Raw genomic sequence first — 21,266 nt, forward strand, 5'->3', positions numbered from 1 at the left:
ACAGTAATACATTCTACAAAGTTGCAGTAAGATACTGTCCACATTATTCACCACAAGAGGAGTTGGTAAATAACTCTGCTTTCATTGTTTAGGTCTTTTCTATGGAGACAGAGAGTCTTGGTGAAGGACTGTTCTGAGGCAGAGCTGTCACTCCTCAAGAAATTGGAAAGTGATATGAAAATATGGATCATAAAGCCTTGAATATATTCTCAAAAGCCCAAAGATATCCTCTACAGGATCAGTGCCAAGTTGAGAATATCTGAATCATAGCTCTCAAACATTCTTCTACACAGAGTGTTACAAAGATGGGGACTGTGGTTGTCTTGCCCATTATTTCCATCTACACATTTTCTATTCTTTTTTGGACAGAGGGACTTCTTAAGGACTTTAAGTGAAACTCATCTTTGATTCCATTGCAGAAATATTGAGAGAATATACCCTATATCGATCAAATTCTTGACCATGTTGCATCTTCTGAGGGAAAAACCACTGGGTCCTGAGAAGGTGAAAGAGTTTTTTCCTCTATTTTGTAGACCTTGTGGATTGGCCACTGTTCTTCTGTTGGTAGTGGTAAGTGGCAGCATCTTCAACCACCATGTTGCTGATTGTGATTGTGAGATGTCACAGGCTCTCTGCCACTGAAATGAGTTGTGACTCTGGAAGTCAGATTGGAAATGACATAAATCAGGGGCTTAGGATTTGCTCTCTCCTTCTGATGATACCAGTGGAATTTTGCAGAAATGTCATTTGACATGGTCCTGCAGATGATACTGATCCTCTCTCCTTGAGAAACAGCAAGGGATGCTGAAGACTGGGTAACAACAATTTCTTCATTTAAAAGTATAGAAGGAAAGATGAAAGGAGATAGAAATTAGTAAATCGAAGATGTGAGAATGTCTTCATATTACATTCCATGCAAAGAAGATAAAGATGACAACAGAGAAGAAGCTGGGTACAAGGAGGATGAGAAAGAGAAGGAGGAAAGAAAGGATAGAAAGAAGGAAGAAAAGAATGAAAGAATGAAGCAAGATTCTGGTATGTTTTTATACCATGCACACTATGCAAAGGGGAAAAAAAGACCACGCCAAGAAGAAATGGAAGAGGAGAAGGAGAAAAGAAATAATGAAGAAAGGAAGGAAAGGTGCTTCTTTTAAACTAAAACATTCAGGAGAAAAATGATGCTATATTTTAGCTTGGAGCCTCAGCTGTTTCCCATTCTAGACACAAAGTAGCAACAAGTTGACCATTTGCACCAGCAAATTCATTTCATTGTCTGATCTGTGTCCCTAACCACAAACTTCTCTTCTCCAAGTTCATTCTCTCAAAAACAAATTGAGCCATTTGTGGTTTCTAAAGACCAGATATGCAAACAGCAGTATGTAGGCTAGGATGCTCTTGTCTCATAAACACATGTCCTTTCACTTATCTGTAGTCTTAAGTTGGTAAAGACCCAAAGCTCTTGGTGTTTTTTTGTTTGTTTGTTTGTTTGTTTGTTTGTTTTCTCTACAGTGTTACAAGCTCCTGATCAAGAGAAATCCTCACTGTTTCCTGATAGCTAGGTTTAATTTGACTCACATAGATGACAGGTTCTACTTTGTAGTATGTGGTATTTATTTTTTCCATGGTAAATCTCAGCTAAGGATGACTATAATGTACATCAGAAAACCTGAGGCCCCAGATCTTCCACCCCTTCCTTCTAACAGCTGTTCAACTAAGGCTTTGCTCATACATTCCAGTCTAATCAAATGGCCCTGAGGATATAAAGCCCTGGAAAACCAAGTGTGTTGTGACAATTTGTGATCTGCAGATATTTCTGCAAATGATATACCCTGCTAAACACTCATTTTTGAAACAGAAGGAAATAGAAATATTAATTTTGTAGCATCCAACATTCTCCATCTTGGTGATTTTAAGAAGACTTTGAGCTTCTGATCTTTCTCTACCTGGGCTGCTTTTTATAAACTGGACTGAGCCCCTGGAGAACATTTCTCCCCTCTAATGACATTGAATTTTCAGGATCATCACCTTTTAGAGGTTTCGTTAATGAAATGTGATCAGACCAATCTCACAGATGTGATCAAAAGCCTGAAAGTATTAGTAGATGCGTTAGTACATCAAGAACTTGGGAAACATTTTTATTCCTAGTTTTTCAGTGATGTTCAGCTCTAAGCTTGATGACTTTGTCAAAATAAACATGTTACTATTGCCCTCTGCTGGGCAGATGTGTAATAGAACAAGTCAGAGCCTAGAGGAATAATCACAAGGATGATGATCAGTGTAAATCTTTATGTGCTTGGAAAAAAACTTACAGAAAGCCAAAACTTGGAGTGTTCCTCACTCTGTGTACTTATAGAAAAACTAATAATTATGCAAATGCAGTCAGATACACAGTCATCAACATACGAACATTCACCCACTTCTTGCTATGTAAACATAAGGAAAGATTAATAAGAAGGCTTATTAAACATAGATGCAAAAGTTTGGAAATTGTATGAATTCCTAAGAATACAATATGTCCCTATTGACAGATATCATGTCTTACAATGGGGATACACCAACTAGAATTATGTAGATCAGAAATATGATGCAGCCCACTGTAACTGGTGTGTTTTCATACTTGCCTTGTAAATATTACTCCTCTAAGAAAGCATTCCATAGCCTATCTCCTCATTGTCAGGCTCTTACATTTGTATGAGTCATTTTCTTTAGGTTTCCCACATCTTAGTGCAGAGCAGGTGACATTATTTTTCTTTATGGCTAAGCACTCGACAGTCGTTTGTTCTGAGCACCATGTCCATCCATTGGTTTCTGTAGTAATAATATTTGATTACAAAGAAACTTCTTTGATGGCTATTGGATTTGTCAGAAGGTGATTAATGACCTCAAAAAATAAATATAGAGTGGAAATTATAGACATCTTTACAGTTTGTCAATTTAATTTCTTCATTCAACCTTCATTATAGGACATAGTACCATCCTCCTTGTCTACATCTCTCAAAGATCATCACTTGTGGAGCAAATCAGAGAATTAATAAGAGGTTAGACTGGCCACAAAAGATACTAGACAGAGCTCCTAAATTATTGAATTGTGTATATATTTAGTTATGATTTGGGATCCAAAAGAGACTCCATGGTAGTAGATTTGAGATACATTTCACTCTTAGCATAAATATCTAAGAGTCTGAAGGTATTGCAACTTAATATTGTCAATCGTTCTATAAGTTACTTTCTTTAACTCAGAAATCACTCAGGTCAGCAGATATAGAGGCTGAAATGTCCCATTTGTTTCTCTCAGCATCTCTATTATCTAATAATATTTTCTTGTACAAACAGACTTTGAAGGTATCTAGGAAACTTAGATGGGAAAGTTCAGGAAGGGCCCTCTGTTGGGAATTGGCTTTATTGTCTCTTAGCCCCGGCAGCACAGATATGACAAGAATTCTCATGATTTTCTTTATCTTATTGTTTGTCGTATTTTGTTTCTCTGAGTTACAGCACCAGGTAGGGTTAGAATATTGGCCTGCCACTTTAACCCTTCAGTGAATCTTAGTAACCTGGATCCTTACCTTGAATTGACTCTGCCATACATCACACCCATGCAGCTTTCTACCATGAACAGAGTTAAGAATCCATGTTCTGCTGTAGTTTTACAATTTCAAGTGAATTCATGATCAAACCTGGACTCTCAATGTCCTTTTCCAAATACGCCATCTTAGACACCTTAAATAATATGGCCTTAAACTTCCTGTCAACAACGCAAACTTATATAACTCAGATATCCCCTCTGAGCCTCTCTATGAAGTCACTTTACTTTGGGTGTGACCTCATATGCCATCCCTCTCATGAAGGCTTTCTCTATTATTCTTATCATTTTTTACACTACCTCATTAAAGAATTCTCTCTCCAATGTTCTTAATTCTTCTTTTTTTCGTTTTTTGAACAGGATCTCTCTGTTGTTTGCGCCTTTCTGGAACTCATTGTAGCCAGCTGGCCTCGAACTCACAGAGATCGCCTGCTCTGCTCCTGAGTGCTGATTAAAGCGTGCACCACACGCCAGCTTAATCTCTTTTATACAAATAGGTTTTATTATTTAAGTATATGATATTTACATGCATTGGTGTTTTGCCTAAGTATAGGTCTGTAGGAGACTGTCAGAAGGCCTGGAACTGGAGTTACAGACAGGTGTGAGCTTCCACGTGGGTGATGAGAATTGAATGCAGTTCCCCTGGAAGAATAGCTAGTGCTCTTAACCATGGAGCTATCCCCTCTTGAGTGTTGGGATTAAAGGCTTGTGACAGAATGCCTTTCTCTCCAGTTTTTAATGGAGGCAATTTATTATCTGTCTGTCTGTCTCTCTCTCTCTGTCTCTGTCTCTCTCTCTCTCTGTCTCTCTCTCTCTCTCTCTCTCTATATATATATATATTATATATTATATATATACATATTATGAATATATATTCAAAGATTTGTTAATTTTGATTTTATGAATACCTGCACATACATTATGTGTACCAGGTATTGGTCAAATGTCATTGGAGGCCCGAAGAATCTTTTGGTTTTCATGGAACTGAAGTTGCAGATGGTTCTGAGGCACCATGTGCATGCTGGCACCCAACCTGTATCCTCCACAAGAACAGGACATACCCTCAACCACTATGCCATCTCTCTAGTTCCTCTTACATTGCTTTAAATAAATTGTTCATTTATTTCTTTTTAAATAATTCTCAAACAACATCATGAATCTTGCTCTTGAGATCCTTTCTTCTAGTAAATCTCATTTCTGAAGAGTTATTTTGTGATAGTTCCTTTGAAAAACCAACAACCATGCATACCACTCTTTCTATTATATTTGCCAGTGAGTCATATAGCAAAACAGAAAACTTTGTAGACATTCAATAACAGATTGGTTGAATACAGCAAATTGATATTTCAATAATAATCTTTGAAAATTTTAAGAAATGTGATTTGAAGCTGAAATATTTTATAAGGCTTAGGGATTGAACACTTGAGTCCAGGTTAAGTCATATTTTGGAAGTGTGCTGGTGTTACTGGAATTTTGTTTATTTCATGGTCTATTTTTCAGTGGAATAGAGCTTTTGGTTCAAGAAGCAGAGTTCATATTCAGCTTGCCTGAATGGATCAGAGAGTCATTGGGGGACTCAGGATGAGTGAAAAAGTGGGGAAGAAGAGGCCTGGCCAAAATGTTACACAGTGCTTTTGGAACCAGGAGGCTAAGGGTAGAGGGTGTGTTGAGACTGTGGTGACTGTGTCAGGTTTTTAATCTTACATTTATCCCCGAGTTTTATATTATAATAAATGGTAAAAGTAATCCCTCCATGCTGGCTGGTCTTTTCCTTTTTCTGTTCTTGTCAACTTGATGCAAGGTAGAGTCATCTGGGAGAGGGAATTTTAACTGTGGGATTGCCTTTATCACCTGGCCTATAGGTAAGTCTGTGGGGGAATTTTCTGGATTAATTGTTCATGTGGGAGGGTGTAGACACCAGTGGATGGTACCATCTTGGAACAGATGGTTCTGGCTGATACAAAGAAAATTCAGAAATCCATGGGAAATAAAGCAATAAGCAGATTTTGTTTTCATAGCCTTTGCCACCAATTTCCAGTCTTAAGTTCCTGACCTGAACTCCCTTCATGATAGACTATAAGCTGTAAGCTGAAATAACCAAATTCTTATTCAAGTTGATTTTGGCCATGATGTTTATTATAACAAGAGAAATAGAACTAAGTAAGGAGGTTCTAGAAACTTTGGCATAGATTTCCTGAGAAAGTAGGCACTTGAGGAAGGTCCTTGGGGACATAGTACTTATGATGGATATTTCTGTTCTTGGTCTGTGCTTTCAGGCCATTGGTGATGTTAAGTGAGGGGCTACAAAGAAGCTTCCAGAGTGTGATGGATTTTAAACCTCTAATAACATGATTCAAATAAGTATTTTCTTTTAAAAAACTCTTTTAAAAAATCATTTATTTCAGTTATGATAATGCAAAATTGATTAATAAAAGATATCTGTTATTTCAAGAAAGTAAATACTAGAGATTGGGATTCTCTGGGGCTCATTTAGACAGATAACCTAAGGTAGAGAGCCTCCATGTCTGTTGCCCTGAGGCATGTCCAACAAACCCAGTGCTGCTATTCTGGTTTGTACTTGACTATTCTGAGTCTGTACTTGACTCCCTATAACATATTCCTCATAATTTTCTAGTACTTACCATGCTACCAGTTCATGCTTCTATATGCAGATACTTCCACATATTAAATTTTCTGCTCTTGACTTCCAAGTCTTTTAATAGAGTCCATGATTGCTGAAGCTGTATTAGAAAATGATTATCTCAGAAGGATAATTCCAGTAAAGTTAGTGATGTTGAGGGGGATGACAGTAGACATAATTATCAACATATTGCATATCATCATTAAGGCACACAGTGAACAAAAAATGAGGAATGATATACACAACAATCTTTAAAACCTCTCCTTTTCCTTAATACACAAATATACTCCTGTTCCCAATTTTCAGGAATTCAGATAGCTTTGTATGAAGCTTCTTGTCACACAGATGCTAATGTTGATGTCTGGATTAATGTTAAGTAATAACCCTTAATCTTGCATGGTTTCTTATAAAATTCCCCAATTAAGAATGCAACCATGATATTTAAGAGTTAGAATAAGAGAATGCAACAGAATGTAATACTGACCAATTACAGAGAGAGAAATAGATATAAATAAGGACTGCAGATTAACCATTATTGTGTTGCAGCAGATAAGAGCATCAGCTGAGCAACCCAGCACCACCTAGACAGGTCTCAGTAGCATATCTCCAAGATCCTGCACCGATCTTCCTGACCAGCTGCAACCACCTTATATAGGCCTGTTAATGGCTGAAGTATAGACTATAAGTTGTTATAGTCCTTTTTTGTTTTTATTTTCTGCTATAAGAACCCAATTGATGATGCAAGCCTGATGCCTGGGATATTATAACCTCTGTCTCTAATTAAATAGCATGGCAATGATTTAAATTTTTGTTGCTAATGCAGAGAACATTACTATGGTGGTATTTTATTTGTACTGAAATGTGATTTTCATTGTATGTTAATAAATAAAGTTGCCCAGGGGTCAGAGCTATTAGAGCCATAACAAGAGCGTGGTGGTGGTGGCGGCGGCGGCGGCGGCGGCGGCAGAGGTGGTGGGGTCGGAGGGGCGGTGTGCACGCCTTTAATCCAAGCACTTGGTAGAAGAGCTCTGTGTGTTCAGGGATAAAGCCAGCATTGGAGACATATGCCTTTAAGACCTGGAGGGCGGTAGTTACAGGCAGTGATGAGGCAGTCATGTGTTTGGGTTTACAACCAATGAGAAGGCAGAACGGAAAGACTATTTAAAGGCAGACACACAGGAAGCAGCTCTCCTTCCAGGAAGCTAGGAGCACTGCAGGAGGTAAGATTTTAGCTCTGAGCTCTGACCTCTCGGCTTTTATCTTTTACATTGGTTCTGTGTTTCTTATTTTAATATGACGTTTGGTTACATCTACACATTACCACAAGAAAAAAATATTGCATGGCTACTTCTATTAAAATCTCAAAATATCCTTGAATCCTGGGTTAATTTAAAAAAATTACTATCAGCAGATGGATAGACACTGAGAAATGACTGGGTACTCCAACCAGAAATGTTTGCTTCCTTTTGAGTTTTCATTATGATAATATCATCCTTGGAGGAAGTCCAATATACTTTTAACAACAATCAGCTGCAAAATCTTCAGACTCCAGGCTTCTGAAGAAATATATCCCAGATTCACTACCACTGAACTTCTATCGACTCCATTTGCAAAGTAGGTGGTATAATATATTAGGTACTGAGGAGCTCTTCCGGGTTTTGGCTGGTACTAGTTTAAATAGTTGCTAATCCTTTAACTGGCCCAATAGTTGATGGTGTTTCCTGGTGATGCAGACAGAGATGATGTGATTTGAGTCAGCTAGATGGCCCTTGTCCACCTGAGGTCAGAAACATATAATCTGTAAATTATGGTACAGGAAGAATTACCAGAAAAATGAGTCAGCATTTGTTACTGTGTGCTAAGTGGCACAATGATGTCTTCCTTCCTTACCTGAGAGCAAGACCAACAGGAGCCCCAGAATGAACCCAGGAGATTAGCAGGAGTCATCATTCTTTAGTTTTTTCCCCAGTAACACTGATATCTGAACTGGTTTTGAACAGCTTATTAAGTAGCATTCAGATCAATAGATTGTGCTCTGGCATGTGCAAATCATAAAGAATTTGATTAATCTGGACATAACTTCCAGGCTGATTCATCTCAGTAAGTCAGCAAGGACCTGTGTCACCAGCTGTCCTATGGTAGATAAGGAATGTGCAAATTATTGACAATGCATGTGTTGGGGCAAATGGACAGCATCAATATTATACTTTGAAAACATACTATTGTAACATGATTAATTTCAGTTGTAATACATGCTTACTATGCTACTGTTTCAGGTGGGACATGGAATGTATTCCCAGAAGTTAAAGAAATGAACCTCATACACTCCTTTGATGCTTTTATGTGCTACTGATATCAAAGTGTCTTTCTTTTCCTCCATTTCATGACATAGTTGGTGAGAAGATGAACTATATAAACCAGAACCACCAGAGTTGGGATTTATAATAAATAACAGGCTCTGCCATCACTCATCTGTACTCTTCAGCTAAGCCATCTGCCTTACTTACTGTTTAGGAATTTTTTGCTTCATATCATTCATCATGAGCAGACAGAGTTGAGATATCCCCTCTTCCAGTGTGAGAAAATGGCCTCCTCTCAGTCTCTGCTAAATACTTCATTTGTATCTCTGACTAGTATTCCTAGAAGATGCAGATTGTTGCTCCTGTTCTACATCTAGAGTTAAAGCGAGTGATTGTCTTCATATGTGGAAGCCCTTTCCTTAACATGTACTCATTTATGCCTTTGAATCTACAATGTTCTCTAAACTTGGATATTTTTATCACAATCATATTGTTTCTATATTCTAGAAAGCATGGTTCTCAATGGGTCTGGATAGACCAGTGGAGCCTAATGAGTCTGAATAGAGAAATATGCTGGAAGGAAAATGGAGACTCTTCACAGCATCACAGGAAGTTACAGCCACAATGGAATTCAGAGTTACTCCTTCCATAGTAGGTAGTATTGTTACTGTGGATTCAGACTGTCAGGTCAACAGAAGTGGGACAAGGAGACCATTAACATAGGTATTTTCCCTGATTCTGAGTTACTCTAGCTCTGCCTGAGGCATGCCACAAAAGAGAAATCATAGTGGAAGCCTGTACATGTAGATAGGAAGATGTTTCCAAAGAAGATATAGGAGATGATAACAAATGGTGTAGGATTTAAGCATGGGATTGACCAAATAAATAAATGAATTAATGAAAATAAGGGCCATAGTATTTAATGTAAAGAGAGATGAAATAAATTATCTAAATGAAGTTTAGAAATGGCATTATAAATATGTAACATTTAAACTCACATAATTTTAGATAGAAATATGAATATTTATCTCCCTGTGGATTTATGTGCAAAAAGATGTATAGATCAATGACTTTTTATAGCATAGATTAGCTTACTAACTCAAAGAAGCCAAAAATTCTAAATCCCACAAATTTAAGAGAAATTATTATTCTTTGGGGAAATATCACTTCTGAATCTAGAATTTTCAACTAAGAAATTCTGTAAGCATAACAGGATTAGATGACCATAAATTGAATCCAATTTCATGAGATATCTATTGTTCAGACCAGGAGACTTTGTAAAACACAATAATTAGCATAGTATACTTATTAGAGAAAAATAGGTATCTTTGACATAGACTAATATTTTAAATAGTAAATAGAAATTAAAGAAAGTATCAGAGATTTTTTTTCATAAATTCTCATTTGCATAAAGGAGAAAAGTAACTTGGCAACTGAGAATTTTGGTAAATATGACTGTCCTGAAACTCACTCTGTAGACCGGGGTGACCTGGAACTCACAGAGATCCAACGGCCTCTGCTTCCTGAGTGCTGGAATTAAAGGCATGCACCTCCACTACCCAGCTGGCAGATACTATCTTAACCAAGAACCAAAGTGAACATCTTAAAGTGATTGAGTCACCTGAAATATTGTAACTGCCGTTGAGAATAAATACACAAGTACTTCAGAATTTGAATGTGTTTGAACAGAGGGTATTTAATGAGATTATTCTGTTAAGTTAAATTTGGTGATTCCAAAACCAAATATCATTAGTGCCATTAACATAAATTTAGTAAGCAGACACATAATAGGAATGAACATTGAAGACATAGGAAGATGTTCTATAAGCCAAGGTAAGAGAACTCACAAGAGAATAATGTGGATAATATCTTGAATCCTCTGTTATACTTCACTAATACTGAGACTCTTCTAAACAATATATTTAAATAATTGTCTCTCCAATATTGAGACTCTTTAAATAATCTCTGTAAATACCCTGTGTTCAAACACACTCACACATTCTGAAGTATTGGTGTGTTTTTCCTCAATATTGAGACTAGCAATGCCTAATTGTACTTGGAAGACTTTCTGTTGAATTTCTCTGGAAAGATACACAAAAATATCTATTCATCCCAGACAGGAAATTCACAAAGAGCAAAGAACCAATACTATCCATGTCTGGGTGGGTGTGTTAATGGGTTTATAGGAATTGCTTACACTTGTGAGGTTCTCAACCCTCATAATGCTGCATTTCTTTAGTATAGTTCCTCATGTTGTAGTAAACCTCAACTATAAATTTTGTTGCTACTTCAAAACTGAAATTTTGCTGCTGTTATAAAATGTTAATGTAAAAATATGATATGCAGAATGGTCTCAGCTGACCTTGGAAAAGGGTAACTTGACCCTCCCAAAGTGGTTGCACCACACAGGTTGAGAACTGCTGACTTACAGGACCATGGCTGAGGGGTTACTTACTCTAGTATGGGTGAATCACTGATGAGACCCACAGCTGCATTAACTATCCAAATACTTATGCCAGTCAATGTTTTATATACTGTACCTACCGCATCTGTCTGTGAAGTGAATAGTTGCAGTTTGTGAGGTCAAAGAGAAGGAATGGCTGGAACCTCAGGTGGAAGTTAATGAGCAACTATTTTTTTAACTTTCTTTTTATTCATTCTTTGTTTCTTTCACATCATGCCTCTTGATCCCATTCATTTTCCATCCTTGATTATCTGCCCTCTGCCATTGCAGCACTCCCCCAGATAAAATTTAAGAGAAAAAAAAAGAAAAGAAAGAAGTGTCAGGGGAATCTTATGATGGACTCTGTAGTGTGATGTACTAAGTCACACAGCAAACCCTATTGTCCATATATCTTTACTTGAAGTGTTTACTGCAGAAAGTCATTATTGTTTACTTCTTGGTAAACTTATAACAGGACCCAAATTTTGAAGGGTGTCTATGAATAATCAAAGCTTCTATGATTGGAAGACAACATTAAAAATATGCTGATTACAAAATAGATTTCTACCACACAGCCTTGGTATGGATACATGCTGTTCATTACAGAGGGATGGCCTAGCTTTTAGATAAGAAGCTGGATATTAATAATAACAACTTTCCATTCTTTGAATATGTCCTTTCATAATCCAGTTATTGATTATTGATTATGACAATCCAGTCCTCTTTAATAGCAGATATATTTGAATTACTTAGCTATCTCAGCTTATCTTTTAATGGTAGTTCCAGGGGACAAAAAAATCCTGATGTTATTTGCAACTTAACTTCCCATTTGGAATCTGTTGCACACCTCTCAGGATCCATTATTTCTCTGTACTGCTGGGAATCTCAGCTGTCTGAATTTGGGTAAAGTTTTAAGGACTCCTTATACTCCACACAGGCAATATTAATACACATGTTAAGTCTTTCTTAATACGTAGATTCCTCGATGTATTTCATGCTGACACTAAAAACAAAGTCAATGATATTGACTTATAAAAGAACCAATGACTCTAGAGGAAAATGCTTTATAGATAGTCAAGGAGAATCTTTGAGGCCTACAAGTGTGTGTCATGCCCAAAGACTTTATTCAAGGTTATCAGTATGACTTTTTCACTCTTGGCCTTCAATATGCTCTAAATTTGAAAACATTTAGGATGCAAACCAACATCAGCTCAGGAACAATGACTACAACAGTTGTCAGAAGAGGGAGAATCAGGTGTGAGAACTGATAATTTTTATTTAGGAAAGAGTTTTATTAGGAATGGGAGACCTGGGAAGATTTTCTTTTTTCCCTGATGGAAATAGGATTTCAGGATCACCTGCCTCACCCAGCTAACTGTGGAATGAGATGTGCATAAACCACTCCTACATAGTTTGTCTGAGACCTGGAGATCTTGCTGGATGTCAATTAGTCAAGAGTCTAGGAGCTTGTATCTCTATTTTATTGTGTTATAGTTACTGCCTTTTTTAAGGTTGATTTATTTGCAGGGATAGACATTTGTGAGTAGGTCCCCTCACTGAGAAGATCTAAAATTACTATAAGATTGATATTATCCAAGTTTCAGTCTGAAGTAAATATTCAATACACAATGACCAGGGCATAAGGCTAATGTCTAAGTAAAAGGCTCATAAACTTAAGAGAGACATCGTAAAGTCACAATAAGGGTCTACAAGGTTCAGTAGGTCAAAGTGCATGCAACCAAACCTGATGAACTGTGTTGAAACCCTAGTACCCATGTGGCAGAAAAGGAAAGAACAAACTATTGCTAGTTGTTCTATGACTTGCAATCTTGTGCACACAGATACACACACACACAACACACACACACACACAGAGAGAGACAAACACACACTAAAGTTCAGTAACAAATCTCACTGAAGTCAAGAAGAAAGATATTAATGAGAATAATGATGATCAAGAAAACACAAACTTAAAGCTGGTGAAAATGACAGAGGCAGCTCAAGAGCTCAGAACAAAATTCATACAGAGGTAGAAACATCACATATGATAGTCCTACTAGAAAATTCAATGGCGTGCTTTACAAGTCAAGGTCTTACACTGTGTGATGATCAGGAATTGGAAGCTGGATGGGCCAGAGGCCTAAGGTAGAACTAAACAGAACTGAAAAAAAAATCAATGAAATGACTCCTAATGCTACTCTACTATACTAATAAATTAGTGCCTAGCCCAATTGTCATCAGGGAGAATTACTACAGCCCCAGATGGGAATAAATTCAGAGACTTACAGCCAAACATTAGGTATAACTTGGGGATCCCCACTGAAGAAGGAAAGAGTGAAAGTAGGTACCAGTGTGTTCAAGTATACTCAGAGAACACAGCCCACAGAATCAACTCAGCAGGGCCCATAGGAGCTCACAGAGACTGAAGCAGCAATCATGGAGCCTGCATGAGTTTTTGCTAGGTTCTCTGCAAATATGTTGTGGTTGTTTAGCTCGGGGTTTTTGTGGGACTCCTAACGAGAGTGGGAGTGTCTCTGACTCTTTTTCCTGACTTTGGGACCATCTTCCTCCTCTTAGGTTGCCATATAGCCTTGAAAGTAAGGTTTGTGCCTAGTCTTATTTCATCTCGTTAGGTGCTATTTGGTTGATATCCCTGGGAGTTCTGCTCTTTTCTGAAAGGAAATGGATGAGTAATGAATCTGAGGGAGAGAGAAGAGAGATTCAGGACTTCTCAGAGGAGTGGAGGGAGAGGAGGATGTAGTCAGGATGTATTGTATAAGAGAAGAATAAAGAAAAAGAAAAAATACCACATACACTGAGGACATTAGAATAGGTCCTATACATGAAAGAACATAAAAATGAACAGAGAATATACATGTATTCATAACATGAATCACTTTAACAATACTTTTAAATGCATGAGTGTTTTGTTTGCATGTATATAAGTACACAGTTGCATGTCTGGTGCCCTCAGAGGCTAGAGGAGGGTGCTGGATCCCCTGGCACTGAGGTTAAAGATAGCTGTGGGTCACCATGTGGATGCTGAGAATCAAACCAAGATCCTCTTCAAATGCAACAATTCCTCTTAACCAGTGGACATTCTTTCCATCCCAATGAAATACATAAATGTGCATTTTCTCAAATTGGCATGTGATCTCAAAAATACTGTGGGTGTCCACAGAGGCCTTATTCAAGACAGAGAATCTGCACTTGCTCTATGCAGTAGGGCTGCATAATAGGATGTTTTTGCCAGGGGCATGGTTACCAGGTGGTTTGATGGGTCGACACTTTAGGTATGTTGTGCTTTGATCTTGAAGGGGGAAGGTCTTTTGCCTCTCCCCTTGGCAATGCATAAAAGGCTCATTAGAATAAATCTCAAGGTGGCTGGATATTGATTCAGGGCCCTCCCAAACCTGGCCTGTGTCTCTACCCTTTTTCTATGCCTATATTTCTATCTAATATTTCCTCATTCCTCTCTCCTCCTTCCAAGAAATCTTCCACAGGTAGGAGCTGGACTTCCTCATGTAATGCAATGAATAGTCGTGGAGTTTCAAAAGTTGATAAACTCAGCCTAGAACTTATATAGAAATTAAAAGGCAAGAATAACTAAGAAAATCATAAAATGTGGTATTATATTTTTCTGACTTGTTTATTCTTTTTTATATAAATCTACAGTAATTAAGTCTGTCTGAACTGTAGGTACAAAGATAGACAGGTAGATGAATGGGACATCACAAAGAGATGGAAAATATATTTACTCATATATGGTAGATGATATTTCTGAGAGAAAGTGAGAGAGAGAAAGGAGGGACGGAGAGGGAGGGAGAGAGAGAGAGAGAGAATGAAGTACAAATCAATGTTGTTGTTTCATTTAGTTCCTTCTGTAAGCATATTTAAGACACTCCATTTCTTTCTATGATTTCATGTACACAACTCTTTATTCCACTTTATACAGTGGATTAAAATCATATGAGGGTGGTTCAATATTATTTGATTCTTGTAAACAGATCAGTGGAAATAGGAACCAGAAAAAATACTATGTGGAGTGCTGTACAGAGCTGAAAACATCAACACCCACTGATGGAATTTCAAGGCACAGCAGAGGATTATAGCTAAACTGCCTTCCCTTTTCTGACACTGGAGCTCTAGATTTTATGAGAAATTCAGAAATCCTTTCTGCTGTCAGCTTCTCTCAATAATGATCCCCTGCCTTTTCAACCCTGTCATTTGTAAGTTTATTTTCTGTACATAAAGACCATGTGCTTGAATGTCCAGAGAAAAGTTGATTCTTCTGTATGAGTCCCAACTGGAGACACAACTCAGACTCATCACAGTGAATGGCTGGGTGCTCTGTTAATCTAGAAAAGACTTTGTACACTGTAGTGCTGAAGATGAAGTAGAAGAATGGTAGTTAGAGTACAAAGAGGACTGGTTAGTCTTTTCTAACAAATTAAAAAAAAAAACTCATCATGAGCTATGTTAAAAATAATGCAACATCTGAGAAACAGTTTCAGTGGCTGCCTCACCAGAGGGACATCTGGGGCAGCCAGGCCACATACTTCTGTTTTCCTGGGGGTTTATGTTATGACTTGTATCACTGTGGGAGGATAATCACTATACTGTTGACAGTAATAAATTGCTACATCTTCAGGCTGTAGGCTGCTGATCTTGAGAGAATACTGTGTTCCAGATCCACTGCCACTGAACCTTGATGGGACCCCATCTTCCAAGCTGTTTGCACCATAGATCAGGAGCTTAGGAGAATTCCCTGGATTCTGCTGATACCATGCTAAACCACTGTAAATGTCCTCACTTGCTCGGCATGTGATGGTGACACTTTCTCCCAGAGACGCAGACAGGGAGGATGGAGACTGTGTCATCTGGATGTCACATCTGACACCTGTGATTGGAAAATTGAGAATAAATTTGTATACAGTTAATTCTATTATAAAAGACTTTCACAGAGACAATGAAGTACTGACCATACTTAGGTGGATAAATTTCCAATGCTATTAGTAATTTTATTTATTATTTATAAATATAGAAATTAAAATTCTTTACCTATAAGGCAGAGCAGCTGCAACACCAGGAGCTGTGTGGTGGCCCTCATGTCTGTGCTGTGACTGTGTGAAGCTGACTCCAGCACAGGGGGTGACCTGACTATGAAGAAGGGGAGCAGGCGTGCTCAGGGCACATGCAAATCAGAAACAGCTGAGCAAAGATATAGAATTGGCTAAGTCAGTTACTTATTATAGGCCTATGGTCCTCTTGTGTCTCAGATCAGAAAGGCAGTACAGGCTTTTGTAGGGAATATGCTCCTCTTTTGACAACAAAGAACAACAAACACTCTAAGTGTTGCACTTTATTTTGATATCTGTCATGTTCAATGTAGAATTTCCTTGATATGATTACCACTGTGACAGGTACTGTCAGATATGGTACAATTCTAGAAAGTACATAAATCCTTACAGGGTCCTTTCATAGGTACCTATAGATGTTATTGAGACCATGCAGCTACTTCTTTTTTCTGTTTATTTGTGAGATTTTATTTTAATTAAGACATTTCTCCCTTCCTTTCCTCCCTTTAAATACTCTCAATACCCATCTTCATGCTCCTTCAAATTCATGGCCTATTTTTTTCTTTACTTTTTTATTGTATGCATATCTATACTTGTGTATACATGAATATTCTTAAATATAAACTGTTAATGAATATAATGAAACTTTTTTGTTTTGGTTTTTTTTTTGGCTTTTTTGTTTGTTTGTTTTACTTAAGAATTTTTTATTCATTTACATACCAACCACAGATTCCATTCTCATCTCACCTCTCTTCCAGCTCCCCCCAGGCCTCTCTTTCCCACCCAATCCCCCCATCCCCTCCTCTAAAAGGGCTTACCCTTTGGGGATTCATCAATGGCTGGTACATTCAGTGGAGGCAGGATCAAGCCCATATCCCCTGCATTAAGGCTAAGCAAGGTATCCCACCATAGGTAATTTTGGTGATATAGTGTATATCCCCAATAAACCTTGCCTGAGGATCAGAAGACAGAGCCAGCCACTAGATTAGACATAGAAGCCAGACAGTGGTGGCACACACCCTTAATCCTAACACTTCAGAGGCAGAGCTCTCTCTGGCTCTCTGTGAGTGAGTTCAAACTTGTATGTGTGTTTTCAGGGCTAATCATTGGATCACATTTGGGAACCCGTTTTCAGGTTCCTCGTGGCTTTTTACACAGCAGGTCCCCATAGAGAGGATGATTAGGACCATGGGCCTGAGTGCAGGTGTCTGAGATGGTCTTCACTTGGCTGTGCTGTGGGGAAGGTCTTTTACTCCACCGCTTGGTGTCTCTATAAATACCCACGAGGCAGAGACTGTCAGGGCCCATTGGAATAGGTTCCAGGCCCTCTCGAGGCTATCCTTTATTTTCTATCTCTTTATCTCCACAATCTAAATCCTTCTGTCTAATATTTCCTGCTGCTCACACTCAAGAAAACTCAGAGGAACTGTGGAGTTGGTGGGTAAAGGCCCCGCAGCCATGGGCAATCGATTGGTGTGCTGTGTCTTGGGGAGGAGCACCTCTCCTGCTCCCAGGTTTACTCAGTTGTCTATAATCCTTTATGGAGAATCGAAATTACAATTAAGGTTTTAAATATTAGTTTCTTGTGTATATGACCGTTTTGCTGCATGTATAACACCCTTATGTCTGTTTCCCACAGAAGTCAAAAGAGCGAGACATACCTCCTGGAACTGGAATGGTTTCAAACACGGTATGGATATTGGGAATTAAGCCTCATTCCTCTGCAAGGAAAAAAAGTGCTCTTAACTGCTGAGCCATCTTTCCAACCAGCCCCTGAAATTGTAATTTTAGGTGGCCTATGGCACTTTCGCAAAAATACAATCACATTTATTATTTTCCCTTTCCGTTGTCTATTCTTAAGACTCACCCCATCCACATACTGATTTCACCTTCTTTGCTGCATCTCATATAACCACGACACAGAACATTCACCCACACAGTGATTATATGGAGTGTATTTGTTCTCTACATACCAGCAGAACTGAATTTATTGTTATCCACATTCCATGTCAAGAAAGGTGGTGAAATTCAGTTTTTGTGCATGCTGTACCTTCCCCACACCTGAGGGGAATCTATAGTGAAGTCAATCTTATAATGCACAATTCCTAATCAAGCAAATCTGGGACAGATTCTTCCTGTAAACAATCAGCAGAATTATAAAGAATTATCCATGGGCCATCATACTTACATATGTGCAGAAACAGATACATAAGCAGTCCAATTTTTGCTATCAAGAAGTAACAAAATATTATGCAGGGAGGAAGCCTAATCATGGGCTTCTTGCCTACTATGTAAAAAGAACCCTGGATTACAGTCCCAGCATTGCATGAACTTGGCATGATGGTGAATTCTTGTAGTCCTGGATCTTGGAAGTTAGAAGCAGGGATTCCTGAATCTGTGAAGTCTCTTTTCCTTGGGTGTCACCTCTTATGCCATCCCGCTCATGAAGGCTTCCTCTAATATTCTTACAGTTCTTTTAAGCTAGCTGGTTAAAGAATTTCCTCTCCAATTTTTGTTTTCATGTCTTTTTTTAAAATAAATTGTCTTCTTTTTAAAAATATATAATTTATTATTATTTTTACATGCACTGGTGTTTTGCCTATGTGTTTGTCTGGGGGTTTGTATCAGAGGGCCTGGCCTTGGAGTTACAGACAGGTTTGGGCTATCATGTGTGTGCTGGGAATTGAACCCAGGATCTCTGGAAAAACAGTCAATGCTCTTAACCACTGAGACACTGCCTCCTGAATGCTGGAATTAAAGCCTTGTGACACCATGTCCTCCACTCTAGTTTATCATGAAGGCAACTTACTCCCTTTAGGACTGTTAATTTTTAAAGATTTCATAATTTTGACTTTATGGGTGCCTACATGTACTCATGTGTAACAAGTGTTGGTCAAAGACCTTTGTAGGCAAGAAGAGGGTGTTGGTATACCTGGAGCAGAATGTTCTGAGGCACCATGTGAGTTCTATCAACCAACATGTGTCCTCTGCAAGATCAGGAAGTACTCTCAACCACTGATTCATCACTCTAGTTCCTCTTTACTTTGATTTAAATACATTGCTTATTTTTAACCATTCTCACACAGTGTCATGGATATTGGTCTTCAAACTGTTTCTCTTGATAAGTCTCATTTCTGAGGGAGTACTTTTGCTAGATTCTTTGTCAAATCAACAGTCATGTCATGTTTTCTATTCTACTTACCAACTGTGGGTCACATAACAAGACAGAAAGTGTAGTAGACATTCAAGAATGGATTGGTTGAATACAGAGAGTTGCTACCAAAATAATAGTCTTTAAAAAGCTTTTTGAATTGTGGTGGCTTGAACCTGAAATGTCTCATAAGGCTTAGAGTTTCTTTTTCTTTTGTCAGCTTGAAAAAAAAGCTTGAGACATCAGGGAGAGAGAACTTTATTGTGAGATTGCTGTAGGTAACCTGTAGGTAAGTCTCTGATTAATGGTTCATTTGGGAGGGCTCAGACCACTGTAGATAGTACTAACCAAGGCCAGATGGTCCTGGGTGGTATAAGAAATTAAATTCATAAATCTATGGGAAGCAAACCTATAAGCAGGCTTTTTTCACAGCTTTTGCCACCAAGTTCTTGCCTTGAGTTCCTGCCCTGAATTCCTTTCATGATAGACTATAAGCTGTAAGCTAAAATAACCAAATTCCAATTCAAGTTGTTTTGATCATGGAGTTTCTTACAATAAGAGAAATAAAACTAATCAAGGAGGTTCTAGAAACTTTGGCAGAGATTTACCAAGAAAGTAGTCATTTGAGGAAGGTCCTTGGGCAATAATACTTATGATGATCATTTCCTCAATATTGAGGATTGATCATTCCTCAATAACTGAGGGGCTGTTATTTCTATTAAGTCTGTTATTTCAAGGAAGTAGACACTAGAGATGGGGTTTCTCTAATGCTCCTCTAGACAAATAACCTAAGGTAGAGAGCCTGCAAAGCCTGTTGCCTTGAGGCATGTCCAGCAAATGTAATGTTGCTGATCTGATATACTTGACACCCTATAACATCTTCTTTGTGGTTTTCTAGTCCTTACCGGTACCAATCCATAAATCTGTATGTACATGCTTCCAGATGTTGAAACTTTTGCTTCTGACTTCCAAGTCTTTTAATAGAGTCCTCAATTAAGGAAACTGTAGTAGAAATTGGTTATCCTAAAAGTATACTTCCAGCAGACATAGTGAATGTGAGGGAAAGACAGTAGATATAATTAACAATATATTTCGTATATTCATTAAGTGACTCAGTGAACAAAAAGGAGGAATCACATTTATACACAACAATCTTTAACTTCTTACCTTTTCCCTAACACAGAGATATCTTCCTGTTCACAATTTTTTAGGAATGTAGATGGGTTTCTATGAAGCTTCTTCTTTCACAGATGCTACTACTGCCTTCTGAACTAGTGTTAATTAGTTAATGTTAACTCTTAATCTTGCATGATTTCATGTAAAATTCTTCAAACTGGGACACAGCCATGATATTTAAAGAAAATGTAGTAGAATGCATTATCTGCCAATTACAGAGGGAATGGAAGTAAGTAAGGACTGGAGATTGACTATTATTGTGTTGCAGACAGAAAAGAACATCAGCTCAGCAACCCAGAACTACTGAGACAGGTCTCAGCAGAGTATCTACAATTTCCTGTATAGATCTTCCTGACTAGCTGAAACCATCTTATACAAGCCTGTTAATGGCTGAAGTACAGATTTTAAATTTTAATCTTTTTTATTTTTATTCTTTGGTATAAGAGCCCAATTGACAATTCAAGCCAGATGCCTCAGTTGTTATAACCTCTGGCCTTCATTAAGTTACATGACAATGATTTCAAATTTTTACAGCTAAGGCAGAGAAAAGTTTTCACAAGCACTGAAATGGAATGGCTGCTTCTATATGAAATCTCAAAATGTAATTGAGAGTTGGGTGAATTTAAAAAAAAAATATTAGTGGTTGTACAAGCTTGCATTCCCACCAGCAGTGGAGGAGAGTTCCCCTAGTTCCACATCCTCTCCAGCATAAGGTGTCTTCAGTGTTTTTGATCTTAGCCATTCTGATAGGCATAAGGTGGTATTTCAGAGTTGTTTTGATTTGCATTTCCCTGATGATTAGGGATGTTGAGCAATTCCTTAAATGTCTTTCAGCCATTTGAGTTTTCTCTGTTGAGAATTCTCTGTTTAGTTCTAAAGCCCATTTCTCAATTG

General features: G+C 38.0%; 1 gene segment (V, D, J or C); it reads right to left on the bottom strand.

The window, feature by feature from the left end:
- Nucleotides 1-15,529: 15,529 nt before the first annotated feature.
- Nucleotides 15,530-16,113, bottom strand: LOC114688837. The segment is given in 2 exon segments: nucleotides 15,530-15,867; nucleotides 16,029-16,113. Coding segments are annotated over 2 exon segments (372 nt in total).
- Between the last annotated feature and the right edge of the window lie 5,153 nt (nucleotides 16,114-21,266).

Source organism: Peromyscus leucopus, chromosome 3 (assembly GCF_004664715.2).
Source record: "Peromyscus leucopus breed LL Stock chromosome 3, UCI_PerLeu_2.1, whole genome shotgun sequence".
NCBI classification, from domain to species: Eukaryota; Metazoa; Chordata; class Mammalia; order Rodentia; family Cricetidae; genus Peromyscus; species Peromyscus leucopus.